Below are 23,622 nucleotides of genomic sequence, written 5' to 3' on the forward strand. Positions count from 1 at the left end.
ACTAGAGGCTGTTTCGATGCACCAGCAGAACAAAAACAGGCTTCTGTCTGTCTGTCATCAAACAACAAAGATTTCATCTCTCTCTTTTCTCTGTTTTGAGCCTATTTGTGTCTCACACTTTCTCTCTTTTTATTGTAAGGTACAAAACAAAATCATATTCCCACTACTAAGTTGCAGCCACATTTGCATATTTTTGTCTTGCATGTCTCAGCGTTTTAGTATCAGCTTTGCACTAAGTAGAAGAAATCAACCTTTAGCCTATTTCTTTCTTCTACATCTGTCTTTCATTATTACATTTGATTCTATTAAGCAATATAAAGCAATCTATGACTCTTGTTGACCTCTCTCTGTGGCCATTAGGAAGCAAAATAAATGCTTCTGCCACTCCTTTAATTATGATGGCCAGTAATGAACACAAACTCATACATAACATATTAGCTAACATAAGAAGCTTAATGAAACATATTTTTTTAATAGACAGGGAAAATATCATAATGCACACTGCTGTAATGACTAACATAACAATAATGTCTGCATGGCTCATTTTCAGCTACAAAACAGATTTAAAATATTAGCAAAGCAGATATCGTCAGATTTGCTCGCCAAAAATGTCAGCATGTTGTAATTATTAAGTCATGGGAAATGATAAACAACCCTAAAACACCCCCAAGAATAATTTATAGTCATTTTGTACTATGAGGCAGTTAAAAATCCCACAAATTTCCCTTTTAATAACTGACTGGATCGTTTTTTCCGCTCAGGAGTGAACGCCATGCTGAGGAAGGTGGCTGTGGCGGCGGCCTCCAACCCCCACGTGGAGATCCGCCAGGATGGGGAGCAGTTCTACATCAAAACGTCCACCAGCGTGCGCACCACGGAGATCAACTTCCACGTCGGTGAAGAGTTTGACGAAGAGACCGTGGACGGGCGAAAGTGCAAGGTAGAGCTGCAGAGGGTCACGAAAAGAGATGTTTGAAAAATGGTACACTGATACTCAGCGATTCTAGAGGACGATGGAGGTGAAAGTCACATCTTTTAGGAACATATCAGTGTATTTACAAGTTTTAGCTCCTTAGCTGTACTTGATATATACTTGACATTTTTGCTGACCATATATTTTACAATTTTGCATATTTTACAGTAGGAATATCATCTATCAGCGTGAACACATGCTGGTCTGCACTCATTTTTGTCAGTGTTTCCTTTTTGTTGCATTGTAACACACTTTATCTTAAGTAATTTGCACTGTATTACACAACAATAATAAATTTCCACCTTTTTTAAATATTATTTTGTAAAAACAATCTCAAGAATGAAGGGAAACTGATTTGTGTATTACAATTACAACATTTTGACTTTACATCTTTAGCATGTGATCAAGAAAGTCCATATATTCAGTAAACTTCACCTAATTCAACCCGAGTCTCAGTCACAAGTCATCACCTGATGAAGACATAAAGTCGAAACCTTGTAATTCTACTACTTAAATTGCCTTTTTGGGAGCATCTATTCAGTCTGTAGGTGTTCTTTGTTCATGAGATTGTTTTTGGCAGGGTTAGGGTTAGATTTGATAGTGCCAGTAAAGACATAGACAGGAAACGTGGGGAGACAGAAATGCAACAAAAATCCACCACCAGAATCAAAGCCAGGATGTTGTGGTTACATGGTTACACGTTGTGGTTGCATCTTAACCGTCAGACTATGAGGAGGCATCACAATAATGCAACTTTGAGTTTCAAGAGTCTGCTAATTGATGTTTATATTGTACAGAAATGAACGGAAATTCATGTCTACCTGGAATCGTAGACAAAATACATCCAAACTTCCAAAACACAACAGCATTGTTTGTAAAATGCTTGCTTGTGATATTATGTATGTTAAGTATTTGTGGGATAAAAGATGCAAAATCACAGGTATGGCCCCTGTTGGCTATCTTCAATCTTCAACTAACAGAAAATTTCATTGCAAAGCATTTCATATTTCATATTTCCCTCCCTTTTCTCAGGTTTATTTCACTCACCTAAAAGTCCTTTTATGCTTTTATTCAAATATCAAAATAACTGTATTATGGCTGCAGCGAACAATTATTCTCATTATCGATTAACCTGCCTCTTAATCAGTTGTTTTGTCTATAAAATGTCAGAAAATAGTGAAAATGCCTGTTATAATTTCCCAAAGTCAAATGTGATGCCTTCAAATGTCTCTTTTCTGTTCAACAAAAAGTCAAAAAAAAAAACAAATATTCAGTTAACTATCATTTATGACAATGAAAACCATTCAATCATCACATTTTAGAAGCTAAAAGCAACAAATTATGAGGTATTTTTGCTTTAATGACTAAAATTATTATTAGACTATCAAAATAGTTGCAGATTACTTTTCTGTCTAAATAGTTGATGTCACTGTTGTCACTGTGTTAGTATGTTAGTATGTGTGTGTGTGTAAGTACTTGTATTATCCATGTTGTGGCGACAGAAATCTGTTTTATTGGTTACATTGTGGGGACTCACCTTGTATTGAGTGACAAAAAGTTGGTGAATCGTTAGGGTTTAGATTTAGTTTTGGTTAAGGTTAAGTGAGTGTAAGGGTTAATAATGTAGTAGTTATGGTAAAGTGACGGTAGGCTTCCAGGAAATAGATGTAGGTCAATACAATCTGTGGGCAAATATATGGAGAGATAAATTCCCTGCAGCACTGATACTGTGGTCATTCAATCGTTTTATTCCCAGCAGCCATATATGTGTTCTGGTTGATGCTCCTTCATTAAAAAAAGGGAACATTATTTTAAAAATAACACCTACAGATATCTAAGTTTTCTCAGAGTATTCTGTGTGGATTTGTTGATATATATATGCGTGAGTGTTCAAGCCCTTCAAGGCTTTAACCGTGCTATTGTTGCTATTGTTGTTGAGGGTGCAATGAAAAATTAATACCTCCTCGCAGTCTCTTGCATTGGTATCATCCTCACGTCCGTGCAGCTGGATTAAGGGCAGCTTGAGTTGGGATGGATGAGAGTTTCTCTCTGAACCTCTTTGGGCCCTGAGGGGGGATTCACACAGTCAGAGCTCCTATACAGGTTTGGAAAGTAGGCAAAGACATTATAATATTTTAATTTTTGTATTTTTAGGGAAAATCAAGGTCTTATACATTCTTAATTCTCATAACAAATCTGCAGTTTGTTATATAATGTAATAAATCATAAAAACACATAAAATAGACTTTTAAAATGAAATAACAGCAGGGCTTGTGTAATAGAAGTGAACTGGTTTCTTAAGGACATTTCCTGATACGATCTCAACACTGAGGCATTTACCTCATCCGTGTATGCAGACTGCACAATTAGATAAACAGAAGTCGTCTCGGATTGTTCAGTCTGATAACGTCCATGTGAAAATTATGATTATGATCACTGTCCTAAAGCAGAACTCCATCTGTGTTTCTCATTTATGTCAAAGCATAAAACATCCCCCTGTGATTTATTCATTTGAATCTTTTCTCTTATAATATTCTTTACTACCTCATAAAATAGATTTGTGTATCTGGTTAACTCAGATTATGATTTAAATGTTAACAAACATGTTTCGCTTCAAGTCACTGCTGACTTTTTCGGTATTAAACCAAGACTATAATCTTTCCCTAACCTTAGCCAAGTGCTGCCAGTTTCTAAACACGACCATAAAAAGGTTTAATAATGCTGTAGTTACTACCAAAGGTTATTGTACTGTAAGATTGCTTATTTTTGCAGAAAAAAAGGACATTTCTGAACATTTTACTCATTCAGTAATATTCAGTATTAACATTTTCAGGACAGTTTTTTTTATCCCACCCATTGAACTGCAGACTTTACTATAAAGAAGACATGAACATCATTAATAACTCAGAAATCATGTTGATTGTTGCATTAATTAACACATTGTTCTTGCATTAAGGCATGAATGAGATGCTGTTAATTCTTGTACATTCCTGATAGTTCATGAAATATTGCATGAATGAAAAATGTGCTTTTTTATATTTGAAGTCATGATAATTCAATTACCTTTACCATAAAGTGTTACCAACGTATTTGTGACTTAACAAATACGTCAATTAACAACATTTTGTCATCATGTTGACAGAAAATTTTATTTAGGTGGGCTGCAAAACATATGTGCTGTTGCAATTTAGCTGTTCATAAATGTAATTTCTAGAGACAGGGTTACTGTTACATATTGTAAATAAGAAGTAATAATCATCTTTTTAATCAGTCTTTACTTATTAAAGTAGGTGTTTTAAGCTTAATCATGGTATAAAAATCATTTAACTTTCTCCTGCATAAAGAGAAGTTAGTTAAAGATTTAATCCTTCTCCATGAGATGTGCATGCTGTTCCTTTCCTTTATTAGATAAAATACCTTCAACAATTTTATTTCACCTACACAATGAACAGAGTCAGAACTCTAAAGTTTAAGAATTTGGAGACGAGAAGTCACGGCAGAAACACGCTGCCACTGAGTCAGTTCGGGTTACAGGAATCTTGTATTGATGGTCCTGTGGCTGACGTCTGTTTATCTGCTAAGCAACCAGCGGCTCAGCCGGAGAGAAAAAGAGTCTTGTTTGATTTAATGAGGACACAGTGGGTAAACAACATTAGCATGTTGTCCTCTCACACTAATGGACAGGTGAGGGAACAAAAAGATATGTAAGTAGCTATGTAAGTATATGACAAATTATTCTTCTCTCATTGCAGTAACATAAGCTCACTATCTGGCATTTTGATAGAAAAAACAAATCAGAGCTATAGAACAGAAATCCAGGAGCTGGTAGGAATTTAATGCCTTTCTCTTGGACACTTCAACCTTAAAGCTTTGAACCAGGACAGTCTTTGAAATTAACATGCCACACAATGCCATTCAGATGTGCAAATAACTGTCTTGAAAAAATGAAATCTGAAGGTGTCTCCTGTGCTGAAATATGCTCTTTCATCTATGTACAACTTTTCATAAAGAACAGGCTGCAGTGGCTGTTGCAGTGCAGCAGAGGAGAGTTGCGTAACAGATATTGGGGATGGAGAGCTGTTGACAGCTACCAGAGAGTATAAGTTGTCAAGCTTTTCTAACCGCTGGAGGAATTCGGGTTTTTATGGATAAGATTACTCATATTTTTTGAGAACATCACTTCTTTTAAGAGAAAAAAAATCCTGGACAAAATCTATCCATGAGCATAAATATGCAGATCAGAATATTGATCGCTAGAGAGTTTTATTCAAAAATCTTGTATATAGATTTAAAAAAGAAATCATGCAACACATATTTTCACTCATAGAGCAACAAGAACTGTTTAACATTGGAGGACTGAAGCAGTTTTGTGTTCATCATATACTGTAAATTAGAGGTATTCACATGAGTTATTAAGTTATAGATGAAAAATTGGCATTTTGTGTTTGCAAACTACTGTAGTCATGATCCTTCGTTCTTTATTGCTAATAACTCACATTCAGATGTTGCAGTTTCCAGTACTACGTTTTGAATTTTGGCAGCTGTGCGACACCATTAGTTTATATTTACATCACAGATTTGACCTGAGAACATAAAGGGGATCTCCATCGATTGTACACATCAAAGTCTGTTTACAGGTCTTGAGGAGTGATACTGCATGTGTGAAAAGAGTCATATAAAGAAAGCTTTTCTGTCTCCAGAGTGAGCTGCACAAAGTCTGATAAACTGCCTCGGGCGATGTCACTTGAGTCAAGGGTGCCGGAAGTAGGGGGTCCAAGGGGCCATGGCCTCCTCACTTTACCCTCCTCTCACATCCTTTTTAAGTCACAAATGCCTTTATATTGCAACACTTTTGGTAAAAAGGTGTTTCAATCATTCACTCTAAGACATTAGATAAAATAAAGCAGGCAAACATTAAACAGGAAGAATATTTTCTGGGTGAAATGACTGTTTCTTAATTGGACTGCAACCAGCCAGTCAACACACATGTTTTGAAAGTTCACGTGAATTGGTTGATTCATGATATCACATTGAAATGACCGGTACAAAGCATTTAGTTTTTTAGTAAAGACAATTGAGGTGCTCCCAAAGTTTATTTAGGGCTGTCGTAGGCTATGAAGGACATTTTCACAACAGTGTGACATGTTGATAATTTGCGAAGGTAAAGCAGTAGGAAAGTAATGTTTTTTTTCTGATTTATCGTTAAATATGGGTTTGGGGCATGGCTGCTTATAACACAAGGACATTAACATTCCTCTTGCCTGCTTGCTGTTACTCAGCTGCTGAAGTGTTACTGTCCTGTAAACTCGTTGTTTTAGGTAACTGAACAAAAAAGCTCCCTCAAGCTCTAGTTAGCTGCTTTGTGTTACTCTGCAAAGGTTTAGTGAGAGTCTTTGGTCTATCTACTGCTATAGACACACACACATACACACACACACACACAATAGTGCCCTTAACTTGAGTCAGTGTTGGTTGGTGCTGAAGTGAGGTTATCAGACCTCTGTAGCCTGCTTCTTATCTTTGCTTAAAGCTAGTGGCTTGAGGCTACATTAGCCGCTGTTAGCATGACACACCCAAATCTCTGACTGAACTGTCAGCAGTCAGTTTTAACAAAGAAGAAGAATGTGTGGAATAAAATCTGTCTCTGGTTCTGCTGCATTGATTTTTTTTTTTTTTAAAAAACTGCCCATTGAGAGTTTGACAATGTTATAGGAGTGCAATGCTAAATCAATGGAGTACTCTTTTAAACAATTAAAACTACTACAGGAATGCCAGTTTGGTATAATTGGAATGATATTATAATCCCCATTAATTATATTTTTTTATGTTGCTTAACTCTTTGTTGGTACATTCACATAAAAAGTGTTCCAACCATTACAGAAAGACACAAAACTACTACACACAATATGGATAATAGGATATTTTACATTTGTATTGCAACATGCATCATAGTGTTGAGAGACAACCATCAGCGCAGGTTTCAACAGCCACTCTGCTGAAGTGTTCATGGGCAAGGCACTGCAAAACAACAAACATATGTTCTCAAGGTTTCTCTTCCAAAAGGATGAACGGTTTCTACTCTCAAATGTAAAGCAGAAAATTTACCACCCACACAAATTCCTGGGCAACAGTGAACAGTGATATTCATGCCTGTGGAGAAGACATATTGTACATGTAAAGGGAAAAATGTGTAATTGCATGCATGCACTGCATTAAATCAACAAAAATTCAGCAGCCAGGAAAATTGGAGATATGTATTTTCTGGAAACCACAACGCCCTTCTGAGTCTGTGCAATACAGAATACATTAAGGGTTTGATCTGCGTATTTCTGTCTATATCACATCTTGCAAAACTACATATATTCACATAAGGTTTGTAAATTTATCGATAGTGAAACGATATTCAACAGCTAAAATCTGAACTATTGATATTTTAATCTCCTTTTGTTTTATGGCATGAAATACATGTTGCAGTCGGGGAGGACAGACATGACCTATTTCAGATCCCAGGAGACAGCGTGGCTCCTTCTGTCTGTGCCCTGGGGCATGCTGGGTACTGGGCAGGGCTAGACGGCTCTCAGTGTGGCTTTTCACCACATGAAGCCTCTCCGCTACGAGGCAGACAAGTCGTGTTGTCATCACACATTTGCCACATCAATTTGTTTGGGTTTGAGCATCAGCATCACAGCTTTGACCCGCAAACGATGATTCATGTATGATACAGTGCAGTTTGAGGGTATTAGGTCAGTGAGATGTTTGTCATTGTTTTGGCTCTGTGCTCCAGAAAAAATAAGCACGAGGTTTAAGTGACTTTTCAGCTATTGTCCAAACTGAGTGGGATATTTGAAGTAAGTATTATTATTTCCCCTCAATTTTAGGACAGTGTGCAGCCTTTGACTGAGCTTTGATTATATGATTATGTGATCTGTTTCCTTCATATCACACCTGAAACCTGTCTTCTAATTATTAAATGAGACTGATGGAGCACATGTGACTAACAAGGTGTTCCTTCTTCCAGTTATTGCAGAATAGCTGAAATAAATGAAAATGTATTTCAGCATTGACTCTTTTCTAATTTTGGGTTCAAACTGATTATATATCTCACTGCTTAAGAGCAGAATTAAGGTAAAAAGTTCCCAAAACAAGGAAAAAGTGAAGATGATTTCTGCACTAAACAATATTACTATATGAACAATGGGCTGAATGTGAAAGGTGTTGACCATAGTGACGAACCCACAGAGAATATGCCTTTGTCAGGGCAGACATATTGACTTGGGGAAAAGCACAGGCATAACTTATAACATTAACAATGGCTTTGACAGTGTGACAGTAACAGGGAATGCATACAATAATAAGACCCTGAAACTGAAGCAGGTAAATGGAATTTAGCGATTGTTAACTGTATTATTACCACTGTTATTTTACTACTGTATTCTGTGAAAAATACTTTTTCTCACCATACTCTGCACCTCCCCTCAGCTCTATGGAGCATTTTAGCATCTTTCAGCTCATTGTTTTGGTTTTACAGCCCACAACTTTAACTCTTACATCATTTCCTGACATAGCAGGCAGGTTTTTTCAGCAAAAAAAGCTCTGATAAACCCTCTGTATGCTACCTGCCCAACACCGAACAGCAGACAGACAAAATTAACGACTATCTGGTGAAGATAGTGGAGCATTTAGTGGCTTAAGGGCCAAATTCAGGAATTAGTAGAGAACAAAAACAGAGCTAAAAGAGAGTAAATATAGTTGCATTCATCAGGTGGACACCATCACAACTCCAAGTAAATGCTAATGTTGCTCTGTGTCTTCCAGATGTGTTAATAGGCAACTGTTTTCTAATACATTCAACTTAACAACTTTATAAGTTGATAATATGTCAATGTTGTGTTTAGAGCTTGTTGTGCTGCCCCCAAGTGGCCAAAAAAATCTATTAATTAAATTTATTTCATGCTAACTTGTCCAGTTACATTTTATCCCTTAAAATCGGCGGACTTTGTATAAAAAGATAATTTCTACAATGTTCATCTGATGTGGATGTAAACACCAACTTAAACTTGTACAAATCCAATGTGCCAGAGTTCAAAGCCCACACAAAAATATTATATCATTGTCCTAATGGTTTTTAATGGCTTATTTTGTCATTGATGTGATGGCTGTCAGCAACAGTCACATTGTGCTTTTGTGTGGCGGTCACACAAGACTGGAGCTAAACCTGCAGGACGCAGTGCCCACTGACACTGGCACAAGAGCTGAGGGGGCAAGGGGAGCAGTGTGGGGTTTGGCGGACTCTAAGGTGGAGCGGTTGGCAGGAGAGCCCTAAGTGGGTTTTGGCTGAGGCCAGCTGCCCCCGTAGTTAAAGGGATTACACGCTGATCTGTGCCTGGCGAGGAGCAGAGGGCTGATTAACACCGCCACAAGGTTAAAAAGCTCCAGTTAATCTGTGTGAGTGCGGTGGGATAAGACAGCCTCTTCTCACCTCCAGGAGGAGAAAGTGATAAGGTGCTTATTGTCTGTTTCAGAGACTGCAGAGAAACAGACAGCAGATTGACTTTAGTGCAGAGTGGAAGTCATAATGAGGTGATTATGTACCTGCTCTCATGGATTTCCTTCTCTACTTATGTACTTATGTCCCATTTATTTCAGAAAATTGTTCTGTTTATTTAAACTGAACATTTGTTGAGGTTCAGCAGAGGTTGAAATCAGCCTCAGCACAACAAGTCACTTCTGGGCAAAAAGATAAATGGAGTCTTTTAACCCAGCTGGTTGCTATAGAGACAGACTTTTAGTATCAGTCACCTGCCACAAGGCTACATGGAGGCACTGTGAGCGGATATGTTGAGTGAATAAGGATCAGAAGCATTATCGCCAAGAACGATCAAAATATGTGATGTAAGACACAGATGTAACATCCACTTAAGTGTGTCATCATATACTGACACATGACACAAGAACGAGATGTTCGTCCAGATAGTGGACTATAAACCCCTGACAGATGATCCAGTAATGAATTGATGAAAGTTATTTGTATCAAGGAGGTTCATCAGCCTAAATGGATAAAAGTGGGACTGTATTTCCAGAGTAGATAAAGCCCACTGTGGCTGAGACTCGGGCGTGATTTATTTGCTTTTGACAGTGTGTCATTTAGCATGGAGAGGCAAGAACAGGCCTGCGGCGAGCAACAAGGAAATCAAAAGTCTGAGTGAGTGGGAGGATTGATTCGTTTAGACTGATTCTAATACAAAGTGAGGGCACAAAATATTGGTTACGGGATTTGCAACCTCATTTGTAGAACTTGAATCTAATTTTTCTCATTTCTCGTAATTCACTCCATCTGCTCCTCATTTTAACACCAAGCTGAACCAAACTCCGGTTGAAGGCATCAGAGATGGGTGTGGTCAGAAGTGAGCTCTTCTGCACCTGTAACCACACCCAACAGTTATGGTGTCCTGGAGTACGTCACTGCAGCAAGGTGATGCAAAGTTAAATCACAGGGTGTTATGTAGTGTTAAATGACGTATTCTTGTGTTAAATAAAGTATGCTTTAAACTCCTCACACATTTCCGACGTGGGAATTGGCAGGGCTGCGTCCAACAATTTCTTTAAATTTCTGAAACCGACAATTCAACATTCACACCCACTTCACGCCATGCTTGTCCAGGTGTGGGGAGGTGAGAGAGAAGGCAGGGTTTGAACTTCTCTATTAAAGGGGATGTATCATGCATATTTACAAATCTATATTTTTATTCTGTGGCTCTGCTGGAATATCTTTGCATGATTTACATTTAAAAATCCTCCTTATTTATCTAATATTGGCTCTTTATGCATTTCCTCAGTTCAGCCTCTGTCTGAAACAGGCCGTTTTAGCTCACGTCTCTTTTAGGCCCCCCTTCTGATGAGCCCACTCTGTTCTGATTGGTTAGAAGCTGCTCCTCGGCAGACTTCTGGTGGTTCTGGAGGCTACATAAACAAAGGATTTCATTTCTTCTAATTTTTTTACTCACAATGGAAACTTCTCAAACACATCCATACATGTTCAAGCTGAAATCCAATCTGAAGTATGTCAGTTGACAACATGAACAACCCATGGAACGACCTTAGCAACAAAGGCTATGAAACAGACGGCCTTTTGTGGGTATGTACAACGAGCTGACGTCAGTTCGATGGGGAAGTGGAGCTAACTTTGCAAGATAAAGGAAGTACCTTAACAATGATTGTTTGGCTGTTTTCTTTCATATCAAGTAAAATGAGATCATGTTCTGGCTTATGTCCAGTATGATGTGCACATGCTGTGTCCTGTGAGTCCCTTGAGGATGGAAACATACCGACTTGAATCCTGCGCAGAAAAGGCGGACTCTGCCAGTATCAATATACAGAGAGGCAAGTAAAGAATATAGAAGACACTGACTAGCTATAGCTGAAAAATTTCTAGCCATAAATTGCATTAAAATTGAGCTTGATATGATTAAAACTCTTAGAGATTTTAAAACCCCTATGTGTTGAAGATTTCTAAGTTTGGTGACTCCTAGTGGTTTAAATAAAATCACTGTTGTAGACTCTAAGACAGAGACAAATGAGCACAAAGCAATATGTAGATTGCACCAACTTTCACTGGCATTGTCTTATTTTTCAGGATAATTTTAAAGAATTCTATGACTGTGAATTTATGAATTTAACATAGGGGCTTTAAACTCCAATTTGGATTGTGTAAAGCCATCATGGAACGAGTGTGCAATGACCACCAACTGTGATAAGCCGAGACATCTGTTAGTCAAGGAAATATACCCAAAAAAGTTTCTTTAAGCCTTCTCTTTCATCGAACAATGAAAAACTACCTGCAGTAGAGAGATATTAGAATTGGAATGACCTTCTATGTAGAAACCCAGTTAGGAGAAAAGTTCTGACTTTTCAAATTGAGTTCTGTAATTTGAAACTTTACTGTTTGCACAGGTGCTATATTACCACTCAGATGTGCTATTTGTAGCTTGGTAAACGGGGTATGAGTTGATTTGATAAGGTTTATTGCAAAAGAGCAACTGTGCCTCTGTGGAAAGTTGTTGAGACTGGGAAAAGTGATGAGCAAACTGATGTGATTAAACTGAGGGAAGAGATGACTCCAACGCGGGAGTGAGCTTGTTATTTTGGGCTCTGAAAGAAATGTTGTAAAATCCAACAAAAACTTTAAACCAAGCAGGAAATGAGATGTTCTCGCTCTTTTAGACACACTGTTTGTGTCTGATAAGCAGTGAAAGTCTCTGAGAGACTGAACCAAAGCTAAAAGCAGCAGATGTTCTGATAAGTTAAAGGTAAAACTAATGCCTCGGACTTGCAGGATAAATTTGTCTTGGTCTCAGATGTGAGTGCACAAGCTCTTGTGTGTTATTTAGAAGGGAAAGAGCTGTGTGAGAATTTGTCTGAGACTTAATGTGCAACAGAGAATGAGAAAAAATCCATCCAAGTCAGAGGCTGAGACTGATACTAGTGCTAAAATGGAGCCGTAGCTAATCGACTCTCTGGGTTCTGGCTTTATTAGAAACAAATCAGAGGGAGAGCTGTAGAAAGCTGTAGAAAAGCCCTGCTGTTGTTCAGCTTGGCAAAGTCTGCATACAGCGGCCCGCAGGGAGCCATGATGGCTTCTCTTACCTTTGATATGGTGATTAACATTTGCCTCTGAGAAACTGAGGCTGCTGCTCCATCCAACACTGAGCTGTACATGGTTCATGTTCAAATTATCAAACAAATTGTCAATGAGCAGCACTACAAATGAGCTATGCAAAAAAAAAAAATGCTGGAAAAACAATATGGGTGTTCACAATAATCCTTTCCAGATTTTTATTTTGATTTATGTAAATTTTATGCCTGAGTCAGATGAAGCAACGCAGCTTTGATCAACTCCAGGCTTTGGTGATGGATCACTGCAGCTTGGAAAGATGTTGAAAAGGAAAATGCAGCCGGCTTTATTGAGAGGAAAAACAAATTTCAGCAGTGTGGAAAAACATAATCAGTCAGATAACAACATCAAGCCAACACTTAAGAGAAAATGTGAATAGCTGCCTAATATTTGGATTGAAATTAGGAAACCTATAGCTCTAAAATAGCATTAAGGGAATAGTTTGACATTTTGGGAAATATTCACTTTCTTGTCAAAAAACTCCCATTAGATAGGAAGCTACAGCTAGCTAACTAAGATTAGCATAAAAACTGGAAACAGCAAGCCTGGCTCTGTTCAAAGATTTAAAATAAATCTGCCACTAACACTCTGTTAAGATCATTTTTTAATTTGTTTTACACTGTGGGTTTTGTACAAATTAAAAAAACAAGATATGACATGTTGATCTTGTTACATTTTGACAGAGCCAGACTAGTTGTTTCCTCATGTTTCCAGTCTTTATGCTAACCTAGGCTAGCGAACTGTAGCTTCATATCTAAGTTTAACAGACAAATGTTGGCCTGGCATCCATCTTTTCTTATGTTACTCTCAGCAAGAAAGAGAATAAGTGTATTCTATAAATGTTGAACTACTCCTATAACCGAACTAGCTTTGTGACAGCAGACAGTTGAGGCAATGAACCACAGTTATGGACCCTGAGCTGACCACAATGATAAATCTTCATTCATTTATCTCCATTAACACAAATTTAGCCACAGGGTCACCTTGGCCCTGATCATTCATGAATTCTCAACTCTGATAGGCAATTTGAGTCAGTTACTTCAGGAAAAATTGGTCCTGAAGTCAAAGTCTGACTAATCCTGTTGAAGTCATTTGAAATATTATTGAAGCGAATTAGCAGACCCTGAGCGACCAAAGTGCTAAGAGGATTTCATGTTTTTTTTTCCTTTGGCAGCTGATTTATAATATGCTTTGGTCATTGAGGTCTGGCATGGCCATTGATGAATAAACATAGGGCAGATGTTATTTCGAATGTGCTGTACAAAATATATAGCCAAAGGTATGTGGACAGCCAAACATTACACCCATATGTGATTGTTTAGTATCTCATTTTAACACTCAGCCAAAACAGACACAAATGAGTGTGTTCAAGTACTGATGTTGGGTGGCCTGGCTCGTTCATCCCAAAGGATGAATGAGTTCACGGCTCTGTGAAGACCAGTCAAGTTCTTCAACACCAAACTTGGAAAACCATTTCTTTATAGACCTGACTTTGTGCATCGGGGCTTTGTCCTGTTGAAAAAGGAAAGAGCCTTTACTCAAACTGCTGCCACCAAATTGGAACCACTCTATTGTCTAAAATATCATTGCATGCTACAGCATTAAAAGTTCCCTTAATTGGACCTGGTACATAATAGTCCAAACCAAATTACCTAGACTAAAAGCACACGAAATTATGCAGGCATGGTGGTCACATTATTTATATAGTGCAAACAAGTTACAAAGTGTTTTACATACAAAAAAGAAAAGAAAAGAAGAAAACAGTTTAAAAATATTATGAAAAAATACAATGAAAGAATATAAAACAAACAGTAATATCAATAGAATACAAGTCTAAAATGGTGAGTTTTTCAAAGTGACTTAAAAGAAGACGTGTGTGAATGTGTTAGCTTCCTTGATCTCCTTTGGCAGGTCATTCCACAACTGAGGGGCCAGATCATCTTTAGTTTTAAGGTTTGACAGAGGAATGGCCAGGAATGACCTACCAGAGGATCTCAGGTTGCATTCAGGCTATTCAGGCTCATAGGAGGTCAGCTATATATTCTGGAGCTAACCCTCTACGAGCCTTAAAAGTAATCATTGAAATTATAAAATCCGCTCTAAGGCAGACTGGGAGCCGATGAGTCTGATTATGAGTCTGGCTGCAACAATTTGAATCAGCTTAAGTTCATTGAGGTTTTGTCCCCTTGTTTCCTGTCTGCTTTTCCACTATCAGTTCTCTATTAAAGACAAACAATGCCCAAAAACATATCTTAAAAAAATAATACTGCAGAATAATAATAATGTATCCAAGTTCAAAGTAATTATAATAGATGATTTAATTTAGCAAGGCTAATTAGAAAGTGCAAAATGTTTACCTTAAATATTCACCAGAGACCTGATATGTAGCAGATTTTTAACTGTGTTTTGTTATAAAAAGGAAAACTTAATTCTGAAACCTACTATACACAATAAAGCACATTTTTGACCACACCCATGCACACTTATGAGTGATTCTGGTGTGGACAGAGATGCAATTCACTTTAAACTTTCAACCAGAGAGCGCTTTGAAACACTGCTTTTAATTAAGCCCGATATTAATTTTCTCTTCAAATATACAGTTCGCCTTATAGACGTGTTTTACCATCATGCTGACCTTCAAACCTCCTTGCCTTTCCCCCTGCAGAGCCTTGCCACCTGGGAGTCGGAGAACAAGATGCACTGTAAGCAGACTCTGGTGGATGGGGATGGACCCAAAACCTACTGGACCCGAGAGCTGAATGGCGATGAGCTCACACTGGTGAGCAGACAGCAATGACTCATCATCTTACTGAAAGCTTCTTAATAGATTACTTCTTAGAAAGGGGAAAAATCCCTCTTTATTAGGAAAAAAGCTCTGGAATTAAGATTAAAGGACTCTCATTTTGGGCTGAGGATGGCTCAACAAAGAGATAACAAACAAAAAATAATTAAAATGCTCATTTGAAAACATTTTTTATCAGAGATAGTAGAGAGGCTCTTGTATGATCTGATCGGGAGCTAATCTGTATGGTTAGTGTGTTACGCAGCTTGTTCTCAGGGAGACTCAGAAGACATCAGATGCATTAAGATAGGCTTTTCGAGCAGCTAGTGTACTCTGTTTGAGAAATGGTTAATGAAATGAGGCAGCGAGTGTATGAAGTCGCCCTGGAGATTCATTCGTGAAAGGAAATGAGAGAGGCTGTTTCCCAAGGAGCCGAGCTTTCATCCACCCCGCAGAGATGTGAAAGGAGAACAAGAGGAGCTGCTACACTGACATTGCAGTAATACCCCCAGTATTTAGCCAGATTAATATGGGCAGAAGTCAATGGGTCTAAAGCCCTTCGAAGGATGTGCAGGGGAGCCAGTCCAAGACCAACAGACCGGATGAACGGTTCTCAGGGACTCAACAGCTTTATTCTTTTGACGTTCAATGCTCCCACTGTCCGCTTTATTGTTCCTCAAGTACTTGTAAGATGAATGTCTGAAAGGCAAAAGCTTGAAACAACAATATAGAGGGTATAGATGCTGATAAAGTAATCACAGGATGTTTGCATGGCTTTATGTTACAGGCCAGATGCACAGGACACAGAAACAGCATTCATGTTTTCATAATCATATCCTTGATGCCTGAATAGTATTTCAGTACACCGCGGGAAGCTCCTCATCATTCAGACTATCAGAAGGCAGAGAACATGTGAAATCTTTTCCAGTTTTTGGGTGATAAAAGCAGAATGTGTTATGACACTTTGGCCCGACTGCCCTGGAGGAGCTGAAGCATTCATGCACTAATGGAGATTGATCTGGCCGAGCTTTGACAACAGCAGAGTCTCTGTGTTTCTCTGCTCTTCTCACCTCAGCCCTCCCTGCTGTCACACCATCATCCAACCTTCAGGAAGACCTTGTTCAGACCGCAACTCATTGACTCTGTTTACACTTGGTTTTAAAATGCATCTTGGGTGATCGGATCAGAAGTGGACAGCGCTAAATACAAGTGTAAACGACCACCAAGACACATTGTGGTCTGATCACTCAAACCACATCCTTTGAAGTGTAAATGCTAATGCGTCCTGATGCATCCCCGACGCATTATCTTTTTCCCACCTGTATTCTGTGAAGACCTGCCCCTACTCTGCCTCTGATTGGCTCTGACCCTGATATTTTTGTCCTAACCCTAACCATCTCACTCCTCATGCCTAAACCTCACCAACCTAACCAACAAAAGCAACGAGTACTAGCCAATCAGAGGCAGAGTAGGGATGGTCTTCGCGGAGTGTGGGTGGGAAAAACAATAAGGCATCCCTGAAAAGGATGTAACAGGAAAATACATCATCAATGCAGGATGTGCTGGTTTTGGTGACAGTGAGCAAACGCCAAATAACTTTGTCCTGCCAATCTCAACAGTTGGAATAGCCCGTACATGTATGTTAATTCTTGAAATATATTTGTTTTCTTAGCTAGCCCGTGTGAAGCAAATCTGGTGCTTATCTGGCAACATACTGACGTAATAGCTGTGCGTGGGGCCTTTTGACCTTCTGGTGGAAGTGAAGTAAGCAGTAACGAAATCTGAACACAAGTGGTCAGCTGGACACTTTGGAGACGCATGAGAGACATAGGTGTGAATGGCGATGTGTCTTGGCTGTCCACTTGTGTTCAGATCACCGAAACCCATTTCAAAATCAAATGTAAAAAGCCTCATAGAGTCCAAATTCTGACTTTTTTAATCAACGGCAAAAAACTGCATGGAGCCACATTCTTCGATCACATAGTAGACTTTAAAGATAGGTGAATGGTACCAAATCAGCTCTCAGTGTGCATTTGAACACACCTGTTGCCATGCCAACACTAACACATATATCTTGTCATCATTCACCTGAGACAACTGTCCTAGTTTTGGTGCCACAGCGGCATGGCTGTGTCAGTGTTAACATGAAGGACAACAAGGAATAATGAAAAGGATGAGAAATGGGCAGATTTGTTGGTGAAGATGCAGTCAAATTCAGTCAAAACTCAAAGGCATCATAAGTTAAATTCTAGGGAGATACACATCTGTCAAAGAAGAGGCCATTTATAATAAATGGGGTTACAGGTAGTTTTGGCAGAAAAGGCATCTACTCATCGAGGGAACTCTCAAACTATTAGAGCAGCAACAAGGATTCTGCTGGGCACAAAGCCTCCAAAGTCTCGAAAGATAATATTTTTCTTGTGAGCACAAGATCCATATCTTGTTATATCCATTTCTAAATCACTTTTTTGCGAGGGAAGACTTGCTAACTATTGCTACTACTTATAGCTTTTGCAGGGCTTGCTTTAGCTGGCAGGAAGAGGCAGAGTTAGGTGACCTTTCAACTTGCTGGGCTGAATTTTGTTTTCTTATGAATGCTGTCACATGCATTTATATGCATGCAATGCATTTATCCTTGGCTGAGATCTGATCACAAAATGAGCTTGATTACCTCCAAATTTGTGGTCTGGCTGATCTGATCGCATCCCAATGCATTTACAACTTGCATTATGTTTTTACAGATACATTTTAATGGCAGGTGTAAATAGGGTATCTGTTTTAGTTGACTTCAAGTGTTTAACAGAAAATGCACTGCCTTCTGCTATTAGTTTGGATTCACAATCTCATTAATCATTGTACTGGATGTCCAAACTAATCACCCGACCAAATGCCAGTGCTGTTTTTCCAGCATGACAAAAAATCGGTAATGCAAAACCTCAGGCTTCAGTGTGTGATATTGATTAAATAAATATTGTATCATTTAAATCCTGGAAGATTTTATGCCTGTCAAAAGAAAAAAAAACATGAGTCAGTCATCTTTCCACCCCGGCTACCTCTTTCTTTTCAGAACAAGCAACTGGAAAAAGTAAAAGAAACACTGACTGCATCTGAATCATATCTATCTGCTTCCAAAAAAAGCCCCCAGACACACAGACCACTGAACAATTGCAGAGCTACAGCTCTAGCGATCATAATGCAATGGTCTGATCGTCTGTGGCAGTTCACACTGTAAGTGGGACACATTTCCATACGATTTGCATGATGCGTTTAATTGGTTTAGTCTGAAAACAGTTGTGTGGATTTTCTCCAGCTACATTAGCCCGAAATGAAATCAGAAAATGATAGCATGTCAAGAGACTTCAAACTTGGCAATTCAAGAGATGCACAAAACAGTTATTAAGCAGTTTCTTTTGGCGTCATCATCAACAGTTTCCAGTTCGACCTTGACTGACGGTCATAATTTTGACTGATGTTGTGGCACATTTATCATTGCTTAATGAGATTTCCTTGACATTTTGAGGTTTATTTTTCTTCATTGTGAACTAGCCAATTGTTCACAGTCCACCATTCTCCTCTCCTCATACTGCAAATGAGCACTTCTATCATTATCAAGCATTCTTAAAGCATATTGTGCCCAATGCCTCTATCACTCTCAGGTGGCTAACATGCAGAAATATCTTTTTGTTTTCTCCAGACTTTTGGGGCAGATGATGTAGTGTGCACACGGATTTACGTCCGGGAATGAAGTTCTGCACCTTCATCAGAACAAAGAAGAAACCCAGGTGGACCACAACTCGTTAAAACCCAACAACACTCTGTCATGCTAACGTGCTAACGAATTCTCAAAGTATCCTGTGTAATCTCTCAGCATCAATCTGCATAGTCTCTACATACAATAGCAATGTCTCTGTAATCTGGTTATTTGTAGTGAGTATTGTGTCTGCAGTACAGTAGCTGGATATCTCAGTGTCCATATCTGCAACCCTGGTGTCAGCTGTTTTGTAGGAGTTAGTCATCAGTTTCATCGAGTAATTATTGATGTTCAATGACAGGAAACAATAAAACATGGGAGAAACTGTATCAGAGCCTCTTTCTTGATAACATACATTTCCATTACAGTTACCTCATGGAGTTTTCTTGTTAACAAGCAGTTATGTGCACATTTAATGTTAAATCTCTCAATTGTGTGTATCCTTAAGGTGTAACAAACATGTTAAACACATTTCCTTCTTCATAAAACCAATTCAGTCTTCTTCTCCCTTATGTTTTGCTGGTGGATTGGTGTATTTCATGGAGTTTTACTGCCACAAGCGCTCGATCAATGGAATAGTGTATCTTGTCATGTAAACACACAAGCGTTGGGACTCAAAACTTTGCTCTACAGCACCACTAGTGATTAAAATCTCCAACGTGCAGCTCAGCACAAAACTCAAAAGGCACTGATGCAACCAAAACACTTAATACACATCTCAGGATCAAATCTTGCACCTTAACACTAACAACATTTGTCTCCCAACAAGAAAACTTTGTCAATCATCACACAGTCATCTAAAAACACAACTGGTAGCATTACAATGTGTCACTATTGTCTTTGAAGTAGCTTTTATTATTTATTTATTTATTCTTTGCATAAATCAAGATTACAGTTACAATATAATGAAAAAGATTGGCACCTCTCTTCTGCCTGGATTGTTCCACCTTACAGTATTTGTTACTAAAAGTGAAATATTGCAATAAGCTCCAGCAGGCTAAACTTAAGTAATTCCAGCAACGCAATAAAAAACAAATGTATTTCCTTTATTGTATTTCCTATAAACATAATTTTCCTACTTTGTTTTTCACCGTTGAAATTTGACTGATGCTCTCTTAATTTTGTAATCTTGTTGCACCCTCTTCTGCAATGGTTTAATGGTACATAACTGTAAAATTAGCACCTCCAGCTGTTTATCTCGCCAAACCAACTCCTAATATTCCCAAAATGGTAGTGGATCAAAAAATGCATTTATTTGCATTTTCTTTTGCCGATTTTCTGGAAATTTGGTTAAAATTTGAACTACATTTGGATGGAAACCTAGCTATAAATTGATGTATGACACAAATGGGGGGTTGGTGGGTGGGGTTGGTGGTCAACTTCTGCTTGGGACCCAAAATGTCTCGGGCTGGCCCTGCTACACTGGTTCAGGTCTTCACGGGTGTCTGGCTTTGGGAAAAAAAATGTTTTATTTAATTATAGATTGGGCAGTGTGGTGTTACAATACTGAATGTGTGGTTTAATGCGTTATTTTGGAAGACCTGCACTATACACAAGAGCTTTTATTTATTTTCTATTTCGTAATAATTGCTTTCAGCCACTTTGACTCGCACCGGTCTTGCCACTGCAATAAACCTGATGAACCTCTGCTCCTGAAATCTCAAAGACAAAACAACTGGTACAGGCATGACCTGCGACAACCCCAAGTTTCTGATGCAATCGAATACACTTTTTCAAAACCCTGACCTGCCACTTTAAAAAAAAAAAAAGGCCTTGGGCTGAAAACCCCACATCCCATCATGCTCCAGCCTCCCACTCCCTGCTGCTATTTGTCACTTGCTCCGCTTCTTCCCAGACACTCCCGAGAGACACGTCTTTGTGTCTGATACAGTTCTGAGGCAACAAGATTAAACAGAGAATGCAGCGGCAAGATAAGACCAGACAGACTGGAGCAAATACAGTCAAAAGCTTCCAAGTAGGGCCCTTGTCACTCCAGTGTGACAAAGGCCACAGTTGCACTTTTACTTGAATTGTCTATTCAGGGAGACACGTACATCACAAGAGCTTTCAGTCTTTGGGTTTTAAACTCGGAGGAGGAGACATTTGTTATTTTGGAATTCAAAGAGAAATAGACGTCAGGTAGAAATGAGGAAAGTTGTCCTTGTGTGACTTGCCTTGAGGGTCTGTCATGTGGAGACGACGTTATTGGAACGAACAGACACAGTGGCGTTGTGGTCACTTCATCTATCTGACCTCTTTTGCTTCACTAGCCTTTCTAACCTGATTGCCCAGTGGTCTATGCTGCCCCTTGTTTTACCGACAAGGTGGTCAATTGGAAGGAAGACAAGTAGTAACCGAAGCTTTTCTGTACGTGGTGTTGGTGTTATTATACCTGGACTGTTATTAGGAATGTGGGATGATATGCTGTAGGGTGGCCCAGAGTTAAATTAAAGGTTGAATGGGAAAGATGGAAAACATATGTGAAAAGTCATTTTAAAGCCAGTTCTCTCCATCTGCAATATGGTTTAGGCTACAAGTAATAGCTCATTATTTCACTTTAATACAGGAAGATGGAAAGTTCAAATACTAAAGTGAAGATACATGTGATGATACTGACCAATATTCTCCAACCACGCTGGAGCAGCACATTGATTTCTTTTTTTTTTGATTTTGTGGCATTTTTATTTGCCTTAATTTTGGCAGTAGAGAATCACAAGAAACACGGGGAAAGCAAATTGGACAATATGTGTTAAAGGTCTATAACTGACATGTTTTATAGAAATGGAAAATCTTAGGATGTTTCCTGATATAGCACAAAATGTGGGATCCGAGGTTTGTTTGGACATCCAGGGTGGGCATTGGACAGTTTTACTTCTGGAAAGCATCCAGCACAACATTCAGCGGTTTAAGTGGAAGCTTGATCATTTGATCTTCAGACAGAGACACCTGATGTACACTGGAGTGCTTTTTTTAGCTGATTGAGACATGGAAAGAATGATAATCAGCCCTCAAAAGGTAGAGTTCATGTAGATTAGAAGAATAGTCAAATTAATTGCTTATTGAGTTTATCTACTACATAATGAGAACACTGGAATGGACTGTGGAAGTTAAGAGTTGAGCCATAAAATAAAGCCTTTTAAAACAAGCTTTTGGTAGTAATTGAGGACTTCAGGGTGAAGCTGCTGCTCCTTCATTTGGTTAAAGCAAGTTGAAGTGATTTAGGGAAATGAAAAGATGCCTCCCCTGAAGGTGTTGTGGGAATGACCGATCAGGAGGAGGCCTCTGGTAGACCAAAAGACCCAAGGCTCATGCTCCTAGCTGGCCTGGCAGTGTGAGGGAATCCCTCAGGACGAGCTGGGGGAATTTACTGGGAAAAAGAACATGGACTGCTGAGACACTGATCTGATCCAGATATAGTGAAGGGAGTGAATGACGCATGCACAAACAGATGTAAAGACAAATATAATGGATAGATAGATCTGCAGAAAGAGAGACTGTCAGACGGTTGGAAGCAATGGATGGATGGATGATGGAGTATTTCTATAAATGTTTCAAAAATAGCAACAATAATTTAATCTTTAATGAAACAGAGCCAGTTTTATTTACATTCTTGGATATTTCTTTGGGTGTTTGACCCAAATCTTTGCATGCATACTGTAAATAGAGAGCTATAGTAATGTTGATTTAATGTTGACGAGGCTTGAAGCTCTCTCGAGTATCTTTTTTTGTTGCAAAACATAATGTGAATATTGATATCAACTACTAGTGATTAAACGTTTCTCTTTATTTGCTTGAAGGAGGAGTACCCTGAGGAGGAATAAACTCTCTTTCCTCCTCTAAAGAGCTGGCTTTGTTTGTTTCTGTCTCTCTTGCCAAAAGGGTATTTCAATGCTACAACAGCAAGGCAAAGAGCACTGTCTGTCTAAACTAAATCAGTACATTCACACAGGTTTTAGTACATAACCAAACGGTCATGTAATACAGAAATCTGGGATCTAAACTCTTCTTCCTTGATAAATATTTTAGCTTTTGTTGTAGAGCTGCTCAGGCGCTAATTTACTGTTCGGCTGCATGAGCCAGGCAGTACACTACTACCATACAAATCCTTCTATTGGAAAACCATTGGAGACGCTTCCCCCCGAGCAGGTGCACAAGTCATGAGTTTACAGTTCAGGCCAACACAGCCTCAGGAGTGAAATGTATCGTAGTCTCACCACTGGGCAGAGGCCTTGGCGCGGACTACAGTCCTGTCCTTAGGGTGGAAATGGCCAGAAAGTGGCACAACATCAAAAACAAAAAGCAAATCTGTCTCTGTCCTTCACGGCTGCCAGGGATTAAAAGGTTGTCCTTTCAACATCAGTGGCTCGGCGACTGTTCCCATTCCTCAACGCCAAGGCTGCTAGGACAAGTCTTTACCACCCCTGCTTTTTGACCTGGTATCCCCC

At 38.9% G+C, this 23,622-nt stretch overlaps 1 protein-coding gene across 1 annotated transcript; it reads left to right on the plus strand.

The window, feature by feature from the left end:
* Window positions 1-509: 509 nt before the first annotated feature.
* Window positions 510-19,492, plus strand: crabp1a (cellular retinoic acid binding protein 1a). The gene is made up of 3 exons (XM_042412312.1): window positions 510-940; window positions 15,310-15,423; window positions 19,121-19,492. Exons 1-3 carry the CDS (start codon window positions 773-775, stop codon window positions 19,169-19,171), a joined length of 333 nt encoding a protein of 110 aa, XP_042268246.1. The 5' UTR covers window positions 510-772; the 3' UTR covers window positions 19,172-19,492.
* The last annotated feature ends 4,130 nt before the right edge of the window (window positions 19,493-23,622 follow it).

Source organism: Thunnus maccoyii, chromosome 5, assembly GCF_910596095.1.
Source record: "Thunnus maccoyii chromosome 5, fThuMac1.1, whole genome shotgun sequence".
Lineage (NCBI taxonomy): Eukaryota > Metazoa > Chordata > Actinopteri > Scombriformes > Scombridae > Thunnus > Thunnus maccoyii.